Source organism: Aquarana catesbeiana, linkage group LG11 (assembly GCF_042186555.1).
Source record: "Aquarana catesbeiana isolate 2022-GZ linkage group LG11, ASM4218655v1, whole genome shotgun sequence".
NCBI classification, from domain to species: domain Eukaryota; kingdom Metazoa; phylum Chordata; class Amphibia; order Anura; family Ranidae; genus Aquarana; species Aquarana catesbeiana.
In genome coordinates, this window is record NC_133334.1 from 24925830 (window position 1) to 24944457 (window position 18628).

The 18628-nt window shown below is 43.7% G+C and overlaps 1 protein-coding gene across 3 annotated transcripts in view; it reads left to right on the top strand.

The window, feature by feature from the left end:
• IRAG1 (inositol 1,4,5-triphosphate receptor associated 1) overlaps window positions 1-18628 on the top strand; it is a 188140-nt gene that overhangs the window by 93309 nt on the left and 76203 nt on the right. Inside the window, exons 3-6 of one of the 3 annotated variants that reach the window (XM_073604082.1) lie at window positions 1693-1787; window positions 3469-3545; window positions 8981-9154; window positions 11794-11871. In XM_073604082.1, the coding sequence (XP_073460183.1) occupies window positions 1693-1787; window positions 3469-3545; window positions 8981-9154; window positions 11794-11871 (424 nt within the window). Of the gene's footprint in view, window positions 1-1692; window positions 1788-3468; window positions 3546-8980; window positions 9155-11790; window positions 11872-18628 lie in introns of all 3 variants that reach the window. The other 2 variants (XM_073604081.1, XM_073604083.1) reach the window with 2 other exon arrangements.

Consider the following 18628-nt stretch of genomic DNA (forward strand, 5'->3'; position numbering starts at 1 on the left):
GTTAACCCCTTCCCTGCCAGTGACATTTATACAGTAATCAGTGGCTAGTTTTAGCTCTGATCGCTGTATAAATGTTACTGGTCCCAAAAAAGTGTCAAAGGTGTCCGATGTGTCTGCCGCAATGTTGCAGAACCGATAAAAATTGCAGATCGCTGCCATTACTTTTAAAAAATAAATAAATAAGTCATAAATCTATCCGCTATTTTGTAGATGCAAACTAATCAATATACGCTTATTGACATTTTTTTTTTCCAAAATGATGTAGAAGAATACATATTGGCCTAAACTGATGAAGAAATTCGTTCTTTTTTATTTATTTATTTTTTTGGATATTCATTTTAGCAAAAAGTACAAAATATTGTGTTTTTTTTTTTTCAAAATTGTCGCTGTTTTTTGTTCATAGCGCAAATAAAACCCGCAGAGGTGATCGAATACCACTAAAAGAAAGCTCTACTTGTGGGGAAATAAAGGACGTAAATTTTATTCGGATACAGTGTCGCACGACCGCGCAATTGTCAGTTAAAGCAACGCAGTGCCGTATCACAAAAAATGGCCCTGTCAGCAGTGTTAATTTAGTCGACTAAAACATTTTAGTCGACTAAAATGACTAAAACATTTTAGTCAACTAAATGAATACTATTTTAGTCGACTAAAATACAACTAAAACTAAAAGCCGTTTTAGTCAAAAGACTATGACTAAAACTAAATTGCAATTACTGAAATGTACTGGAGATTTAGTCGACTAAATACGACTAAAACAATTGCAGAAGACTAAAATGGGACTAAAACTAAAATGCCATTTTTAGTCCTAAGACTAAAATTAACACTGCTGGTCAGGAAGGGGGTAAATTCTTCCGGGGCTGAAGTGGTAAAATAGACCCTGTCACTTTGCCTACTTTGTGACCTCTTTCATGATGCAGAGGTAGGGCCTCGCAGCCAATCACCAAGCTTGCACCCTGTCACCATACAAAGTGGGGTGGGTTTTCATTATGGGGTGGGGGGTGGGGTTAGCTTTAAGGCTCGGTTCACACAGGGATGACTTGTCAGGCGACCTAGTCGCCTGACAAGTCGCCTCCCGTTCTGTGCTATGGAACCGTTCTAAGGGGAGCGACACAAGTCGCTCCGACTTAGAAAAAGGTTCCTGTACAACTTGGGGCGACTTGCATAGACTTCTATACAGAAGTCGTTTTGCAAGTCGCCCGGGCAGTCGTGTGCAGGTCGCCTCGGTGAGGCGACCTGCAAGTCGTGCCGCCTCTGGTGTGAACCGAGGCTAAAGGGACCCGATCACTTCACCCTTAAAGTGAACTTTCCCTTTAGTCTGGCACTGTTGTGCAGGTGACTCTCCTGGACCAAAATTGCCGAAATCGACTGAAATTGAGGTTGACTTCAAAGACAACGGTATTTTAGTGACGCATAATACGTAGAGGGTTCTTTACTGTAAGAGCGGCAAGGATGTGGAATTCCCTTCCACAGGCGGTGGTCTCAGTGGGGTTCATCGATCGTTTCAAGAAACTTATTAGATAAGCACCTGAACGACCGCAACATACAGGGAGATACAATGTAATACTGACATATAATCACACACATAGGTTGGACTTGATGGACTTGTGTCTTTTTTTCAACCTCACCTACTATGTAACTATGTAACATAATGAAAAACAAAAGTTTAAAGCGTACCATGATTTCTTTCAGGAGGTAGAGATGGGGGGAAGAGCCTGTATCCCTCCAGCTATAATTCTCCCGGAACCCACCGATTTCTATGAGGGAAACTGCCTGGAAAGAAACCAGTAAGTGATCATTTATCTTCTGCATTTAGTGCAACTATTGACATTTTTTTCACTTTGTATCTCATTGGGGACATTTTCTCTCACTTCCTGTTACAGGGGCACAAACTGGGGTGAAAGAAAATCTTTCCAATGTGTATAGGAATCCCTTGTTTCGATATCTGCCACTGGAATACATTGGAAGATTTCATTTAAAGAAGTACAGCCAGAGTGCGGTTCGTTCTGCACCCCTGTGAGCCGTTTTCAGCAGACAGCGGGCTGAAGTCCGCTGTCAGCTGACATCACATTGCCAGTCCAGGCTGGGGAAAGATCACAACCATATGGTCAGGATCCACCCAGATGTCTGGACCGGGACCTGACCCAGCCTCTCAGTGAGCTGCTGAGAGCCTGAGCCAGCTGCTCCCACAACCTCCAGTGAGCACGGCGGCGGGGGGGGGGGGGTCTGGCTACAAAGCAGAGAGCCAGGGACTGACAGTCACCAGCTCTCTGCTTACAAAGCAACGAGAACAGAGTGATCAGCGGTCTTTGATCGCTCGGTTCTCGGCCTTAGAGCCAGCGGGAGGCAGATGCAGCATCCACCCAGGTAAGTATAATGCTAAAAAAAAAAAATGATCCCTAACTTTTTTTTTTTTTTTTTAAGTATAACAATCTTCTTTCCCATAATCCAGCACCAAGTCTCCTGTCTCTTAAGTGTAGGCAGGTGCAGTCTATATTCTGCACTGCAGGTGGTGCTGGACCACAGCGGCAATGCAGAGAGGAGAGGAAGTGGAGGGAAACTGGGTTTCTCTATGACGCCCTTGGCCCCATGGGACAGTGGTCCGTCCCATGGGACTCTGGTGGCCATCTTGGGTCAGGCAGAATCTATTTAGGACTCTAACCTTTAGAAGGAGCGCTTTATGCAAGTGGCTAGCGTAGGAACAGGTTGCCAGTTTGTCAGACAGTACTAGCAATAGGTTCCGGTGGAGTAGGGAGAGAGCAGGGGACTACATCTATCTTTTCATGGAGCGTTGGGGTCACAACCAATAAGGAGACAACTCCCCTTATCATGACCAATCAGGACACAGCTCTGCTGATTGGTACCGCCTTAAATTGCAAAGTAACTTGAGATAAAAAACAAAGTACAGGGACTAGTACATAACTGCTCTTTTAATTATATTTTTTCCAGTGTGATTATCTGCAAAGGTCTTCTCTGCAGTTTTTGGACTGCTGAGACACATTGAATACTCTTTCAATTGCCCCACTGATGCTTTCTTAAATAAATTGTGTCTAGACTGCAGGGGTCTCAAACTGGCGGACCTCCAGCTGTTGCGGAACTACAATTCCCATCATGCCTCTGCCCCTTGGAATCCTAACTATCAGCCTTGCAATGTCTCATGGGAATTGTAGTTGTGCAACAGCTGGAGGCCCACCAGTTTGAGACCCCGGGGACTCTAGAGCAAGGCCTGACATTGCAGCCACCATCCACTGATCTCAGGTCCAATACTTTGCAGGCTCCTGTGCAAAAAAAAAATGCAAATACATGTGCATTTTAGCTTTAAAAGAGGGTAAAAGAAGAAATAAAAATCTAACAAACCGCTCTATACAATACTAAAAAAAGTTCTGCTTTAACATGCCTTATCGATCAATGGTTCAGCAGACCAAAAGCAAAAATGATGCGTCCTGTCTACACTTCTTCTTCACTCAGACCACACAGTCCCTCCTTCAGGTCCGGCCGCCAGTCCCGGTCATCTTCCTCCTCTACAGGTTCCCTGATCTCTGTTGGTGAGTAGCTTTTGCTTCCTTTCAATATTAAAGGGGTTTTCCAAGTTTGGATGCATTTTATTATGCTGAACAAACCTTCCTACAGTTTGTACCTGGTAATAGGGTGGATGGTCCCTTAGTGGCGACCGTTTCCCCTCTACCTCCGACCACGACAGGTTCTCTGGCCGGCAGAAACGTCACTTCTGGTTGGACTGCAAGCCGCAATCCCAACCCTGCGCTGCTCTCTTGCTTCTGGATAGGCCCTCAGACAGCCTAGCAGCCAGATGTCCCCGGGATAGGCCCCAGGCTCTGGCCTAGCAGCCCAGGGCAATACGACACACGTCCACCCAGACAGCCATCCAGGTGACACAAAACTCCAATCACCTGACCTTACCCAAATAGGCTCTCCCAGCAAGAAAAGGGACCCAAGAAAATCCCTGCCCATTGGCTGAGACACCCCATCTATTCCTAATCTGTCCTTGCAATGCCCTTGTCTTATCTAATGTCACCAGATACACGACCACCTAGCGACAGAAGAGAGAAATTCGGCAATTCCAGAATTAGGGTGAAATCAATTGATCTCCTAGCAATTGGCCAAGGCAACTACCACTTGGCAGATAAATTTAAGAGCAACCCTGCCTAAACATCAGGGTGCTACACGTATAGCTGTACTCTTTTTATCAGTAAATGGCACCTATGGTAATGCACAAGGCTGGTACACCCTTCTTGTTTTATTATATAGAGCAGATTTGTCAACCTTTTCAAAACAGAGGAACCCTTGAAATTTCCGGTCTCAGGGAACCCTTGCTAAATATTACTAGATCTACAACTCATGATACATTAGTGTGATGGTCAGTGGGAAGAATGCTCCTTATGCTTGTGGTCATTGGGAAGAATTACCCCCTTACAGATCTCTAAAAAAACATCAGTGGTGTCAGAGTGAATTTATCTGAGAGGCAGAAATTGCTCATTGCTCAAGGAACCCCTAGTAACTTCTAGAGCAGGGGTGTCCAAACTTTTTTCAAAGAGGGCCAGATTTGATGAAGTGAACATGCTTGAGGGCCGACCATTTTGCTGGACATTTTTGAAACCATTAAAATTTGGTCCAAGTGTGTTCGTCCGAGATGAGCTTGGGCGTGTTATTTGGATATACCATATTAGCTTATAACACGCACCTTAACTTTAAAAAGGACGTTTCAGGAAAAAAATCTTAAATTTTAAATAAAGAACTGTGAAGTAAAATAAAGGTCAGTGCCCATCTGCAGCCTCACAAGAGCCATGCATGCGGCCCCCGCCGTATTGCCATGCATGCGGCCCCCGCCGTATTGCCATGCATGCGGCCCCCCACTCTGACATGAATGCAGACTCACCATTGCCGTCAGTGCAGCCTGATTCATGTCCATTTGCAGCCTTGGAGGGGATAGGGAGAGGGTGGGACGAGCGCCAACAGACATACAGGAGAAACTCCTGTTTTTATCGGCGGCCTCCTTAATTGAAAGTCCCGCCTCCTATGATGGACAAAACAGTTGTCCAATGGCAACACAGGAGACGGGACTTCCTTTTACACAGGACGCTGTGTAAACAGGAAATACTCCTCTCCTGTATGTATGGCACTCGTCCCGCCCCCTCCAAGGCAGCCAGCATATCTATCTATTGTGGACCCCGGCGCTCGGGGATTCATTGGGGGCCACAAAAGATATATTTGTCAATTATCAGGCGGGCCATTCGAAACCAGAATGCGGGCCGCGATTGGCCCGCAGGCCGAACTTTGGACATGCCTGCTCTAGAGGAACCCTGGTTGAGAAACCCTGATAAAGTGTATTAAACAGTTGTCAATGATTAGTGTAGTCTTAGATGTTTGAGTGGTATTGTATTAACACTGAGATTCCACTCATGGCCCAATTAAGTTTTTGAGCTTTTATAGCAAAATGGATCCCTCAGTTTAGCATCTACTGTATATCTGTCCAGAGAGTTCCCAGCCCTGCCCACCCAATGAAACCAACGCAAGGGATGCTCCACTTGATTTCCACTTGATTTCCATTTGTTTTGCATTACGAAGAACACATAAGGAGGAGTAAGTCTCTAAACATACAAGAAGCTTGCAGGTACAATCATCAATTGTATACCTATAGGAGTGAACGATCCATTTTTGGATAGAATGACACCATAAATCCCCAAGCACAGTCTGGGTGGTCAAGACGCACGCGTGGCCATCACAATTTGGATAGCAGTGCTGGCATGATTTTTTCCTCTTTGATGGTAAATACCCAAAAAAATGCGCATTCCCTGCCAGGACATACCACAGGCAGCGGAGAAAGTATTTGGCTGCGGAAGCAAAACACTCAACACTGTTTACAGGAACACGCTCTAGTCTCCAAAACGTCTGAGTTTTAACGACAGCGATTCCCTGTACATGGAATAGTGAGGAGCGGGCCAGGAGCCAAAGTAGAAGAGTGGACCATTAAAGGTGGAGGACATTAAGGAATAGCAGTTTTAAACAGTTTTTATGCAGATGGAAGATCATCAGTGTTTTACACTTATCTTGTTTATCTCCTGTTCACCATTTTACACGCCTGCAGGAAATTATCCACCCTAATCGTTAGAAATAAAGCCAGTTATCAGCACTAAAGTGGAACTGAACTCAAAAACATAAGATTTGTTATGTTATAGGGAACATCTAGAAATGGTAGTTGTATGGCCAGCTTCTGGGTACTGCTTTGGCACATGGATGTAAATTTGGCCGGTAGCTGCTGAACTGGCCAAATTTCGATCTATGCATGGGTTGTACAGACTTCTCTACGACCACCCTGTTGGATTTTTGCTTCTTGATTAGTGCTGACGGCTATAGGTGGCAGCTCTGATCAGTGTATTCTGACGGCAGGGAAGAAGGCTCCCTGCTGTCGGAATGCAACAGCTCAGCTTGAGGATTCCCGCACCCAGCCCGACTGTGTGGATGGTGGAACTGGGTCAGTTTTATCGCTTACACTGCTGGTTGACCAAAAAAAACTGATTCAGGTTTGGGCTGCTTTAGGCCTATTGGGACCATCTAACTGCAGTACGTCCCTATACATACACATAGAGCCCTAAAGGCAGGTACCACTCAGTACAGCTTTGGAAAATAAGGCACTGCTGCCTCTGACTGCTAGTCTTAGAATATTTAGAGCGTGATTTGATGATGCCTTACACCTGTCATTCTTTGGGAACCTTTTTCAGAATTCAGTTCATATTCAACAAGTTGGGGGGAATTTTTTTTTGGAAGCTGATTCACAATATAATGTATGCAGTACCATGTTTCTGTGCTCTTTTACATTTTGAAAAGATCCCATCCAGCAGGACCATGAAAGGTGTAATACATTTATTCATTATTTGACTCAACCTGTTTTATCTATGGTACGCAATGCAGTGGAACTGTCACGGTCAGGGGTCTGGCTCGGAGACCTGTAGCTATAGCAGTAGGGAGGCTCCCACCGACCAGCAGGATAAGGGCAGTAGCAGGTGACACAGGCTCACCCGAGGTGCGGAGTCTAAGCACTAACCAGTATTCACCAGAGCTCCCGATGGTAGAGATGGGGTTTGCTGGATGTTAGTACCAGGTTGTGGTCCCCAGGATCACCCCACCAGGAGGTGAGCAAGCTGGGGTCCGGTAGCTGATATAGCAGGTAGGAATCAAGCAGAAATGTAGTCAGTAAACAAGCCAAAGGTTGGTAACAAGTGGTTGAAGGTTGGAATTAAGGAGAAGTGTAGTCAGTAATGAGCAGTAGTGGAGATACCTCAACAGGAGTGACAAGAGGGAGAAATTGGCTGGTAAGAGCACAATAATCTGGCAAACAGGAGTAGTATAGTGGCTTAGTCAATTCAAATGAGCGCCAGGAACATATTGGTAACCACATGAGTAAGTCTAAGTTTAAGTAGTTAAATCCAATAACTGTTGTCATGAAATGTCAAGGCCAGGGCTTTTTTTTCAGTGGCAATGAGGAGTGCGGTGGAGTCTATTGTTGCAGGGGCAGATCTTTTGTTGGGGGTGGGTCTGTTGCTGGTGGGGGATCTAATGTTGCTGAAGGGGGGTCAATTGATGTTGGGAGGGTTCTCCTGTTGAGGGAGGGGTCTATTGATGCTGGGGGGAGTATTTTGTTGCAGGGGGTCTATTATTGCCGTGGGGTCTATTATTGATGTAGGGTTCTAATATTGCTGTATATTCTATTATTGCTGGAGGGGTCTATTGTTGCTGCAGGTCTATTATTTCTGGGGGTCTATTATTGCTGTGGGGGTCTATTGTTGCTGGCTACAGGGGATCTATTTTAATGCTTTTATTGTCACTAACAAATTCTATACAAATTACCAAGCACCACAAATGATACTTGGTACTGTCTAAAAGGGGAAAAACCGGAAGGTGGTGGAAGGGCGGTGCTCAGAGGTGGGTACGGGGCGGAGACAAGGGGTGAGTCAGAAGGGGGGAGTCCCTGTACCTATTCTCTGAAAAAAAGGGCCTGGTCAAGGCAGATTTTGATTGATAAAGAAAATGGCAGGGCAGGATTGTGACGGTTTGTGAAAGCACTCCTCATTTCCATAACCCAATCACCATGGTGCTGTAAAGTCTGGGGTGGGTGTTCATTGTTTAGGTTACATGGCTGAATTAGAAGATAACTTAGAAGAGAATTTTTTTCAAACAACATTCACACCTCTAACCTTAGGAAGCCGCTTGGATGAGTGGTGAAACCGGACAAGTCCAACTGAGTGTGACTACCACCAGCTATATTATGACCTAGATCAGTGATGGCGAACCTTGGCACCCCAGATGTTTTGGAACTACAATTCCCATGATGCTCAACTACACTGCAAGAGTGCCTGAGCATCATGGGAAATGTAGTTCCAAAACATCTTGGGTGCCAAGGTTCGCCGTCACTGACCTAGATCAATGAGAACCTTCACAGAGAAATCGGTGTAATAGTAAATTCGGAAAAACGGGAGGAAGAATTCCCTCCCATAAAGGGTAGGATTTTTAAGGATATGAAGTTGCCACTGAGGTGAGCACAGAAGCACAAATTTAAAATACTGTATTTCATTTTACAAACATGAGTAAAAACATACAATCAACAATTATGTAGATATGTGATCAGCATATTGCAACATAACCAATAATGCATGTTCCCAGTCGCAATGATGTCATCTAGGTGGACCACATGTAGAAAGCCACCTAGATGACATCACTGCCACAAACTCTACAATCCACCTAGAGAAATAAAGTAATTGGATGTTTTCTTAAGCAGACGACTCGTGCCGTAAAGTATCCTTTGAAAAATCACTTTGGGCGCCTCTGCCAGTCGAATTACCGAAGGGCTTTTTTACGCTAGGGCTTTTTGGGCTAGATGGGCTTTTTTACGCTAGGCTTTTACTTCTTACCACAACAACTTGTAAGCTGTTTTCATTGGTTTCAGCTCATTAAAGCTCTCTTTCAGACAACAAAGGGCACGTGATTGACCTAGTACACGACAGTTTACCCGATATCAGGATAACAGAGGAGGACAAAAAGAAGAACTTGGAGATACTGGAGGAGGCCAAAAAAGTTAGCGAGAAATTCTTGACACGGCGAGGGAGGCGATCGCGATGCAGCCTCTCCGACTCTCCTACAGGTATTTTCTATCAGATCTTAAAGCAGAACTGTAGATCAGTTTCTCCACCTTTTTTTATTCAAGGCACCCTGAAAAAAAAAATGGACAATCTCAAGGCACCCCCCTCCAAATTATGGACAGTCTCGAGGCATCCTTTAATAATATGGACAGTCTTGAGGAACCCCATTCTAAAATGTAAAAAGGAGACAGGAACAGGATGTACTTTCTAGAGCAGGTCTGTTCGTTTTACGGCCCTTGAGACCACATCTGGCCCTTTGGCTGTCACTGTCCGGCCCCGCGTTAGGCCAGGCAGAAATTAGACGTCAAAAGGAAATAAGTGTACCCAGGAACCTTTGTAAACTTGGGGTGTCGCTATAAGCAATCGTCCCATAATACTGCAGTGATTCACATTGAGTGCAAGTGCTGGTGTCAAGAGAGCCCGTACTGGCTCTGTGTACATACAGAAAAGAAAAAAAAGGATGGAACACTAGTCCCCAGCCCAGAAGTAAGCGAGAGAAAGCGACTTCAGCCTGACTCCTTCCAGGTCACACCCCCGATGTCTTTTGCCCAGCCCACAAGGGCTTAGTCATAGGAGACTCCCTATAAGCCCCGACGACTAAGCTGTTTGGGTGGGGCGAAACATGTCAGGGGCATTGTCTGGAAGGAGTCGGGTTGAAGCTGCTTTACGCTTATTTTTGGGCTGTTCTTTTGGAGTGCAGTGTTCCATCCACCCTTCTATGTGTAAATAATTCCCTGTCCACAAGGGCTTAGTCATAGGAGACTCCCTATGAGCCCCGACGACTAAGCTGTTTCGGTGGGGCAAAACATGTCAAGGGGATTGCCTGGAAGGAGTTGGGTTGAAGCTGCTTTACTCTTATTTTTGTGATGTTCTTTTGGAGTGCTGCGTTCCATCCACCTTTCTATGTGTTAATAATACTGTGACACTGCTCATGGCTCTGAGGAGGAGAATGGGTTCCCTGAATCCAAGCCAGCCAATCAACAAGACGGCAGCAGCTGTGTTTTCGCTCTCCTTGGTCCACCAGTTGCCAAGATGGCGGCGGTTGCACTTCCACCCTTTCCAAGCGGCTTCGGCCATGTAGGAGGGGTGGTACCGCCCCTTGAGCAACTGGGGTAAAACCATGGAAAGTGGATAACAAGGATATCATGTGGGTAAGGGCATGTGGGTAGGTCCTGTAACATCTATTTTTTTTACCTGTAGCAGCTAATCAAAACCAAATAATGTACTGCTTTTTTAAAAAAACCAATATTAATATTGAGCAGAATTAAAATATATGTAAACCCTCACCTTGTAAAACAACCCATTCAGTTTAAAATAGAAATGCAAGGCAAAGCATATGTGTATAGATATAAAAAAATTATAAACACATTTTTTTCCCTTTTTTGATATGCTAAATGTAATCTTGATACACTAATGTAATCTCTTTACGGCAAATTTATCCTCTGAAGAAGATCCCGGTTCTATGGGTCGCAATGCGTCAGATTTTTATCCATCAGACATTTTGTAATGTTGTGTAATTTTGTGTTTGCAATTTTTGTACTTGGAACGGGTTTGTCCCCACCAGAGCTCATATTTTAACTGTCATGAATATATTGTATGCTAATTTTCTAATAAAGAACTAATTTATCTAAACCCATTTACTCCCACAACTCATTTACCCTGCTGCTTAAACCCCCCCCCCCGGGGTAATTTTCCCATATTGTACTACTCAGGGTGTGCAGCACCACCATCTCACCCTGTGTCTTTCCCATGCTACACATTTTTCCCTTTTTTTTTTTTTTTATAAGTGATCACACTCCCTCTGTTCTCAGCTGCATAAGAGCTGGCGGAGGAGAAACAGCAGTACACTGATCTTCCCTGTGAATGTCTGTACAGGAAGAGGGGGAGGGGCGGAGGCATGAGGACACGTTTGATCATGAGGAGAGCAGGTTGAGTTTCCAGCACCGTTAAAAAAAAAAAAAAGACCATGGTGTGTTCTAGTTAGTATGATCAGTTTTTAATAGTAAATCAGAGGGAATGGCAGGATCACCAGGGATTTCAGATAAAGGAAGCAATACAAGAATGTTGCTTTTGTGCGAAGTACACATTCTTCTGACACAGCTGCCCAGCAAACCAGAATTCTTCAGCAGCCTCTATTTCTAAAAAAAAAAAAAATTAAAAAATGTATTAATTTATCGCACTAATACTTTTAGTGCTCTTCCTTGGCAAATTCACATAACGCCTCAAGTATTTTACTTGTTATGCAGTCCAGGCTGCATAACAAGTAAAGCACATGGCATCATTTTTTTAAATCATTTTTACACATGTGGGACGTGTGCTTTGTACTGTAAAAGCTGGCCTCTGTCAGCAGCACACTGGAGAGCCAGACCGCTGGAAATCTGAACCCCTGAAGATCCAGTCCTCTGACACTATTTGTACAGTCAGGGATACAATCAACAACACTCGGGCCCCCTGAGCAGCATTGTTGAATAACGCACTGTGCAGGTGGAGTGCCAAACTGCTGGATATCCAGACCAGTGCACTCTGTGTGAAAGCAGCGGTCCGGCTCTCCAGCGTACTACAAAAGCCAGCTTTTAGTGTGAGCTGGAGATCTGCTTTACTGTAAAAAAAATGTTTGCTATTTTATTTCTTTTATTAGCAGTTTCTTCTCCGTCCCTGAGCCCCAAAGTGTCGCCCGTCTCATCGCGGAGTAATTCTTTCACCTTCCCTCCAGCACCAGGTACGTCTGGTTGCATACAGTTTGCACTGCCATAGTGAGACATCTTAATCAGTCATGTATAGGGTCTATATAAAAAAATTTCAATGCATTTTCTGCATGTACGTTTCATTGTGTGTTTAGCTCTGCGTTGCTTCCGGGGTGCTTCATGCCTGGTGCCCATTGCCAATGGATTTTTTCATACTTCTACAATTTAAAAGCAGAAAATAATTGCTCTTATTTAAGATTTTGGGGTTGATTTACTAAAGGCAAATAGACTGTGCACTTTGCAAGTTCAGTTCCTCTAGAGACTGCCTGTGTAAACAAGGCAGAGTTCTGTCCTGTCAGTGGGGAAGTACTGGATTTTCTTTCCCTGCAAAGCAGGGAATCCATTACTTCCCTTAGTAAAAGCACTTCACACAGTACACAAAACACAGGCTAGAACACATTTAACCTTTTGATCGCCCCTAGATGTTTGACCCCCTTCCCAGCCAGTGTCATTAGTACAGTGATAGTGTACAGCATCTCACAGAAGTGACACTAATACAGTGATCAGTATATACAATATCTCACAAAAGTGAGTACACCCCTCACATTTTTCATGTGACAACACTGAAGAAATGACACTTTGCTACAATGTAAAGTAGTGAGTGTACAGCTTGTATAACAGTGTAAATTTGCTGTCCCCTCAAAATAACTCAACACACAGCCATTAATGTCTAAACCGCTGGCAACAAAAATGAGTACACCCCTAAGTGAAAATGTCCACATTGGGCCCAAAGTGACTATTTTGTGTGGCCACCATTTGGGCCCAATTAGCCATTTTCCCTCCCTAATGTCATGTGACTAGTTAGTGTTACAAGGTCTCAGGTGTGAATGGGGAGCAGGTGTGTTAAATTTGGTGTTATCGCTCTCACTCTCTCATACTGATCACTAAGAGTTCAACATGGCACCTCATGGCAAAGAACTCTGAGGATCTAAAATAAAAGAATTGTTGCTCTACATAAAGATGGCCTAGGCTATAAGAAGATTGCCAAGACCCTGAAACTGAGCTGCAGCACGGTGGCCAAGGCCATACAGCGGTTTAACAGGACAGGTTCCACTCAGAAGAGGCCTCGCCATGGTCCACCAAAGAAGTTGAGTGCACGTGCTCAGCGTCATATCCAGAGGTTGTCTTTGGGAAATAGACGTATGAGTGCTGCCAGCATTACTGCAGAGGTTGAAGGGGTGGGGCATGCGCGCGACCCTGCCGCAAGCTCCGTGAGGGTAATCGCAGGTCCCGCGGACTCTATGTCTGCGGGGATACCCGCGATCGTCTCACGGGGAGGAAGAACGGGGAAATGCTGATGTAAAGAAGCATTTCCCCGTTCTCCCTAATGACACTGTCACTGATCACAGCTCCCTGTGATCGGGAGCGGTGATCAGTGTTGTGTCACATGTAGCCAATCCCCTTTTGTTAGAATCACTCCCTAGGACACACTTAACCCCTGCAGCGCCCCCTCCTGGTTGACCCCTTCCCTGCCAGTCACATTTACACAGTAATCAATGCATTTTTAATCGCACTGATCGCTGTATAAATGTGAATGGTCCCAAAATAGCGCCAAAAGTGTCCGATGTGTCCGCCATAATGTCGCAGTCGCGATAAAAATCGCAGATCGCCGTCATTACTAGTAAAAAAAAAAAATTTATAAAAATGCTATAAATCTATCCCCTATTTTGTAGACGCTATAACTTTTGCGCAAACCAATCAAACGTTTATTGCGATTTTTTTTTTTTTTTTTTTTTACCAAAAATACGTAGAGTATCGGCCTAAACTGAGGAAAATAAACGTTTTTTATATATTTTTGGGGGATATTTATTATAGTAAAAAGTAAAAAATATATATATATTTTTTTAAATTGTTGCTCTTTTTTTGTTGCGCAAACCAATCAATGTACGCTTATTGCTATTTTTTTTTTTTTTTTTTTTTTACCAAAAATACGTAGAGTATCGGCCTAAACTGAGGAAAATAAACGTTTTTTATATATTTTTGGGGGATATTTATTATAGTAAAAAGTAAAAAATATATATATATTTTTTTAAATTGTTGCTCTTTTTTTGTTGCGCAAACCAATCAATGTACGCTTATTGCTATTTTTTTTTTTTTTTTTACCAAAAATACGTAGAAGAATACATATCGGCCTAAACTGAGGAAAATAAACTTTTTTTATATATATTTTTTGGGGATATTTATTATAGCAAAAAGTAAAAAATATTGTTTGTTTTTTTTTAATTGTTGCTCTTTTTTTTTGTTTGTTGCGCAAACCAATCAATATACGCTTATTGCGATTTTTTTTTTTTTAACCAAAAATATGTAGAAGAATACGTATCGGCCTAAACTGATGAAGAAATTTGTTTTTGTTTTTTTTTTGAGATATTTATTATTGCAAAAAGTACAAAATATTGTGCTTTTTATTCAAAATTGTTGCGTTTTTTTTTTTTTGTTTGTAGCGCAAATAATAAAAAATAAAATATAATAATAATAAAAAAATAATAAAAAACGCAGAGGTGATCAAATACCACCAAAAGAAAGCTCTATTTGTGGGGGGAAAAAAAAGACGTCAAATTTTGTTTGGGTGCAACGTCGCACGACCGCGCAATTGTCAGTTAAAGCGACGCAGTGTCCGAATCGCAAAAAAGCGCTCTGGTCTTTGGCCAGCCAAATGGTCCGGGGCCGAAGTGGTTAAGATGATGCCATTAGATTGTCAGTTTTTCATACAAGGACCACTTCAACCTTTCAAGATCCTCACAAAACTCTTCTCCTGAGCAGACATGGTCCACTCTACTGCTCTGGAGGGCTGAAGATTGATGATGCACATAAATCCCAATCTGCGAATCTTGGGTTGCTCCCCCGCCGCGCTCAATATTTATGTGGTTGCCAAGTGAATTATGAAACGTTTTAGTGGTAATTTCACCCCGGCTTAATGTGCAGAAATTGAAGACTAATAATAGTCGGAATAAATGAGATGCAGCATATTTGTCAGAATTCCTCTCTCCTCCAATCACTGCCAGGCACACAGGGTTTATTTTTTTTTTTTTTTTCCGTTCCTTTTGGCATTCCAGCAGCCAGGGAAACGGCAACTTGCTTGTGACTATATTAGGTATATTAGCTGTCCGGACAAATTGCTCAGTTATTTGGAAAAAAAAAAACCCAAAACAATGCCGCCATAATTACCAGGTTAAAGCCGACTTTGCATCAAAGTGGTTGTAAAGGCTAAAGGTTTTTCGTATCTTAAAGTGTTACTAAACCCAACAACAGTAAAGATCAGTCTGTAGATGCAGTAAAGCATGCTTGTTATACTCGCTGTGGAACCTAAGGGGTTAATCCTCTTGCGTAAAAAGGCTGTTTGATTTTGTCTTCTCTGATCCTCCCCTTCTTCCACTGTCCCCAATCCATCTCCTGATAAGACAGGGCCCTAGGAGGCACTCTGCACATGCTCAGTTTGGTGTGTATTGCTAGAGAGTTTTTTTTTTTTTTTTTTTTTCCTTGGGAGAGTGCATGTGATCAGCACAGGGCCAATCTCCAGACAGAGGGTCAGGGGTCTTGCAGCCTCATAGGACATCCTTTTTGACGTCCTTTTTTTCCCACAAATAGAGCTTTCTTTTGGTGGTATTTGATCACCTCAGCAGTTTTTATTTTTTTGTGCTATAAACAAAAAAAGACTGACAATTTTGAAAAAAACAAAAACAATATTTTAATCCGTTTAGGCTGATATGTATTCTTCTACATTTTTTTGGTAAAAAAAAAAAAAAAAAAAATCGCAATAAGCGTATATTAATTGGTTTGCACAAAAGTTATAGCGTCTACAAAATAGGGGATAGATTTATGGCATTTTTTTAATTTAATTTTTTTTTTTTACTAGTAATGACAGCGATCTGCGATTTTTAGCAGGATTTCGGTGGATAGATCAGATACTTTTGACACTCTTTTTGGGACCATTGACATTTATACAGCGATCAGTGCTAAACAAATGCACTGATTACTGTGTAAATGTCACTGACAGGGAAGGGGTTAACACTAGGGGGCGATCAAGGGGTTAAATGTGTTCCCTGGGAGGTGTTTCTAAGGCCTGATTCACACCTATACATTTTTAGTGCTTTTTGCAGATTTGCACTACAGTTCATTTAACATGGTTTCCTGATTCCGTAGTGCAAATCTACGAAATGCAAAAAGCACTAAAAATGCAATACGTGTGAATCAGCCCTTACTTTGGGGGGGGGGGGGGGGATGGGACTGACTGGAGGAGGAGACATATCATTGTTCCTGATGACTAGGAACAGCAGATCTCCCTCTCCTCAGAACTGGGATCTGTCTGTTTACATTGACAGATCCCCGTTCTGGCTCTTTCCCACGATCGCGGGTGGCCGCCTGACATTGTGGGCCACGCGCATCGGATCCTCCACCGTGCAGCGGGCACATGCGCCTGCTATGGCTCTTAAAGGAGCCGACATAAACCTATGGCAATTTGCGCAGTATGACGGCAGCTGGTCGGCAAGGGGTTAATGCATTCTCTGGATTAAGTTAAAAAAAACTTTTAGGTGCAGCTCCCCCCCCCCCCAAAAAAAAAATACTTACCTGTGCCCGAGAGCTGCACTGCTCTTTATCCCTCCTCACTGGACTCAGTGAGAGCCGTGGGAGCCATTGGCTCCTGCTGTGTCAATCAAATCGAGTGATGAGGAAGTGGGGGGCAGGGCTGAGCTGCACTGCGTGTCTCAGTAGATGCACACAGTGCGGCTCGGCATCGAGCCCCCATGAGTAGTCCCCCCAGCAATCAGTTTGGAAGTTGGGAGGAGCCACCAGTGGGGGCCCCAGAAGAGGAGGATGGGGGCTCCTCTGTGCAAAACCATTACACAGAGCAGGTAAGTATAACATGTTTTATGAAAAAAAAAAAATCCTGTACAATTACTTTAGATTGCAAGTCCACCTACACTGTCCGTCCCCCTCCCCCTTCATAAATCATTCATTACTAATAGATGTAAAGAAAAAAGTTAGGGGTCATACTTGCCTCCCAGGGCCGCCGAAGGGAGGGGGCACCAGTCCTCCTGTTGGGGGCCTGCACAGCAGGGCGAATTGGTGCGGAGGGGCAATTACAGAAGGATGCCCTGTGCAGCTCTCTGCAGCAGCTGAAAGCCGGTTTCTCTCCCTCCCCGCCGGCTTTCAGCTGCTTTAGGAGGAGACACAGACACAGGGCATCGTTCCTGTAATTCAGTGGTCTCAAAACTGTGTCCCTCCAGCTGTTGGAAAACTACAAGTCCCATCATGGGACTCTGCCTGTAGGAGTCATGCTGCAATGCCTCATGGGACTTGTAGTTTTGCAACAGCTGGAGGGCTGCCAGTTTGAGACCCCTGGACTGTAATTGCTTCCCCTGCACCAACCCCCCCTCCCTGTTCTAGTGCTGCTGATTTCCCTCCATGTGGCCCCCCCCCATCACTGTCAAGATGTCAGGGTTCTGTTTAGACCCCTGATATCTTACCAAAGCCCCTTCAACAGCGTTGTAAAAAAAAATATAAAAAACAACTTAAAAAAAGGTAAAAATACGAAATTTGTAATTTTTAAAAATAAAATAAAATAATGAAAAAAAAAATGTAAACAAATTATAAAAAAAAAGTAAAAAAAAAAAAATATAAACAATTAAAATTAAGGGCTAATTCGCAGGGGTTATGTTTGTGTCCGCTAATAATGCTTTTAGTGTATTTTTGGTGAAAATATTGTACAGGTAGGCTGTACGGGGCCCCGTGATCAGTAAGGGCCAGTTCACACCACATGCAGTCCAGTGTGTTTTTTTTTTTTTTTTTTTCCGCATCAAAAACGCATGGAACGTAGGTTATATGGTTTCCAATGGCATAGGTTCACACCAGTTTGTTTAGTTCCTGGGCTTTCCAGTTCCAGAAAAATAGATAGAACATGCTGCATTTTTGCTGGACTGTACTGGAACGAAGTAAAACGCATCAAAAACACACCGGACTCCAGTACAGTAAAAAAACAGGAGAAAAGAAGGAAAAAAAGCATCTGGAAAACGCATTAAAAAAGCGCCAAAAACCTGCATGCAGAAATGCGTCCGGAATGGGTCTGGAGTGCATTTTTGTGGTGTGAACCCACCCTAACAGCAATCCTGCTTACCCCCCCTCCCCCACATATTTTGCCTGGGGTGCCAAGGTGAGGATGACATCACACTCCTGGTGAGGATGCTCTTGCAATGGAGGACTTATGAGATTTCTCCCATTCTGCATTCCCCAGGAAGCTTCCTAGAGGGATGTTGCCATTACGCCCTGCCAGCGGCGTGCACACAGGGTGTGCCTGGGCACACCCTAATCACACTGTGGCGCAGATTTCCCCTGTTTAAACCCCTTGATATTTCAATAAAGCTCTTCCTCCCCTTGATATTTAACCAAAGGGGCTCCTAAAAAAAAAAAAAAATTGTAAAAAACGAATTAAAAACATAAAGTTGGAAAAAAATAATACAAATAAAAACTACTGACACCATCTAATGCCCTACTGACACCAATCCCTGCCCTACTGACACCGTCGGTGTATATATACACATAGGTGTTTGAGCTTTGAGGTGCACACCCTAATCCAACAGGCTATGCACCCTGTGATGCATATGATGGGGGTAAGCATAGGTGTGCGCACAGGGAGTTCCGGATGTTCCTGGGCACATCCGGATCACCCCATGTGCATTAGCATTATCACTCTGTGTGCCAGCGAGAAGAAAGGAAAGATCTCCTTCTGACTGGCTC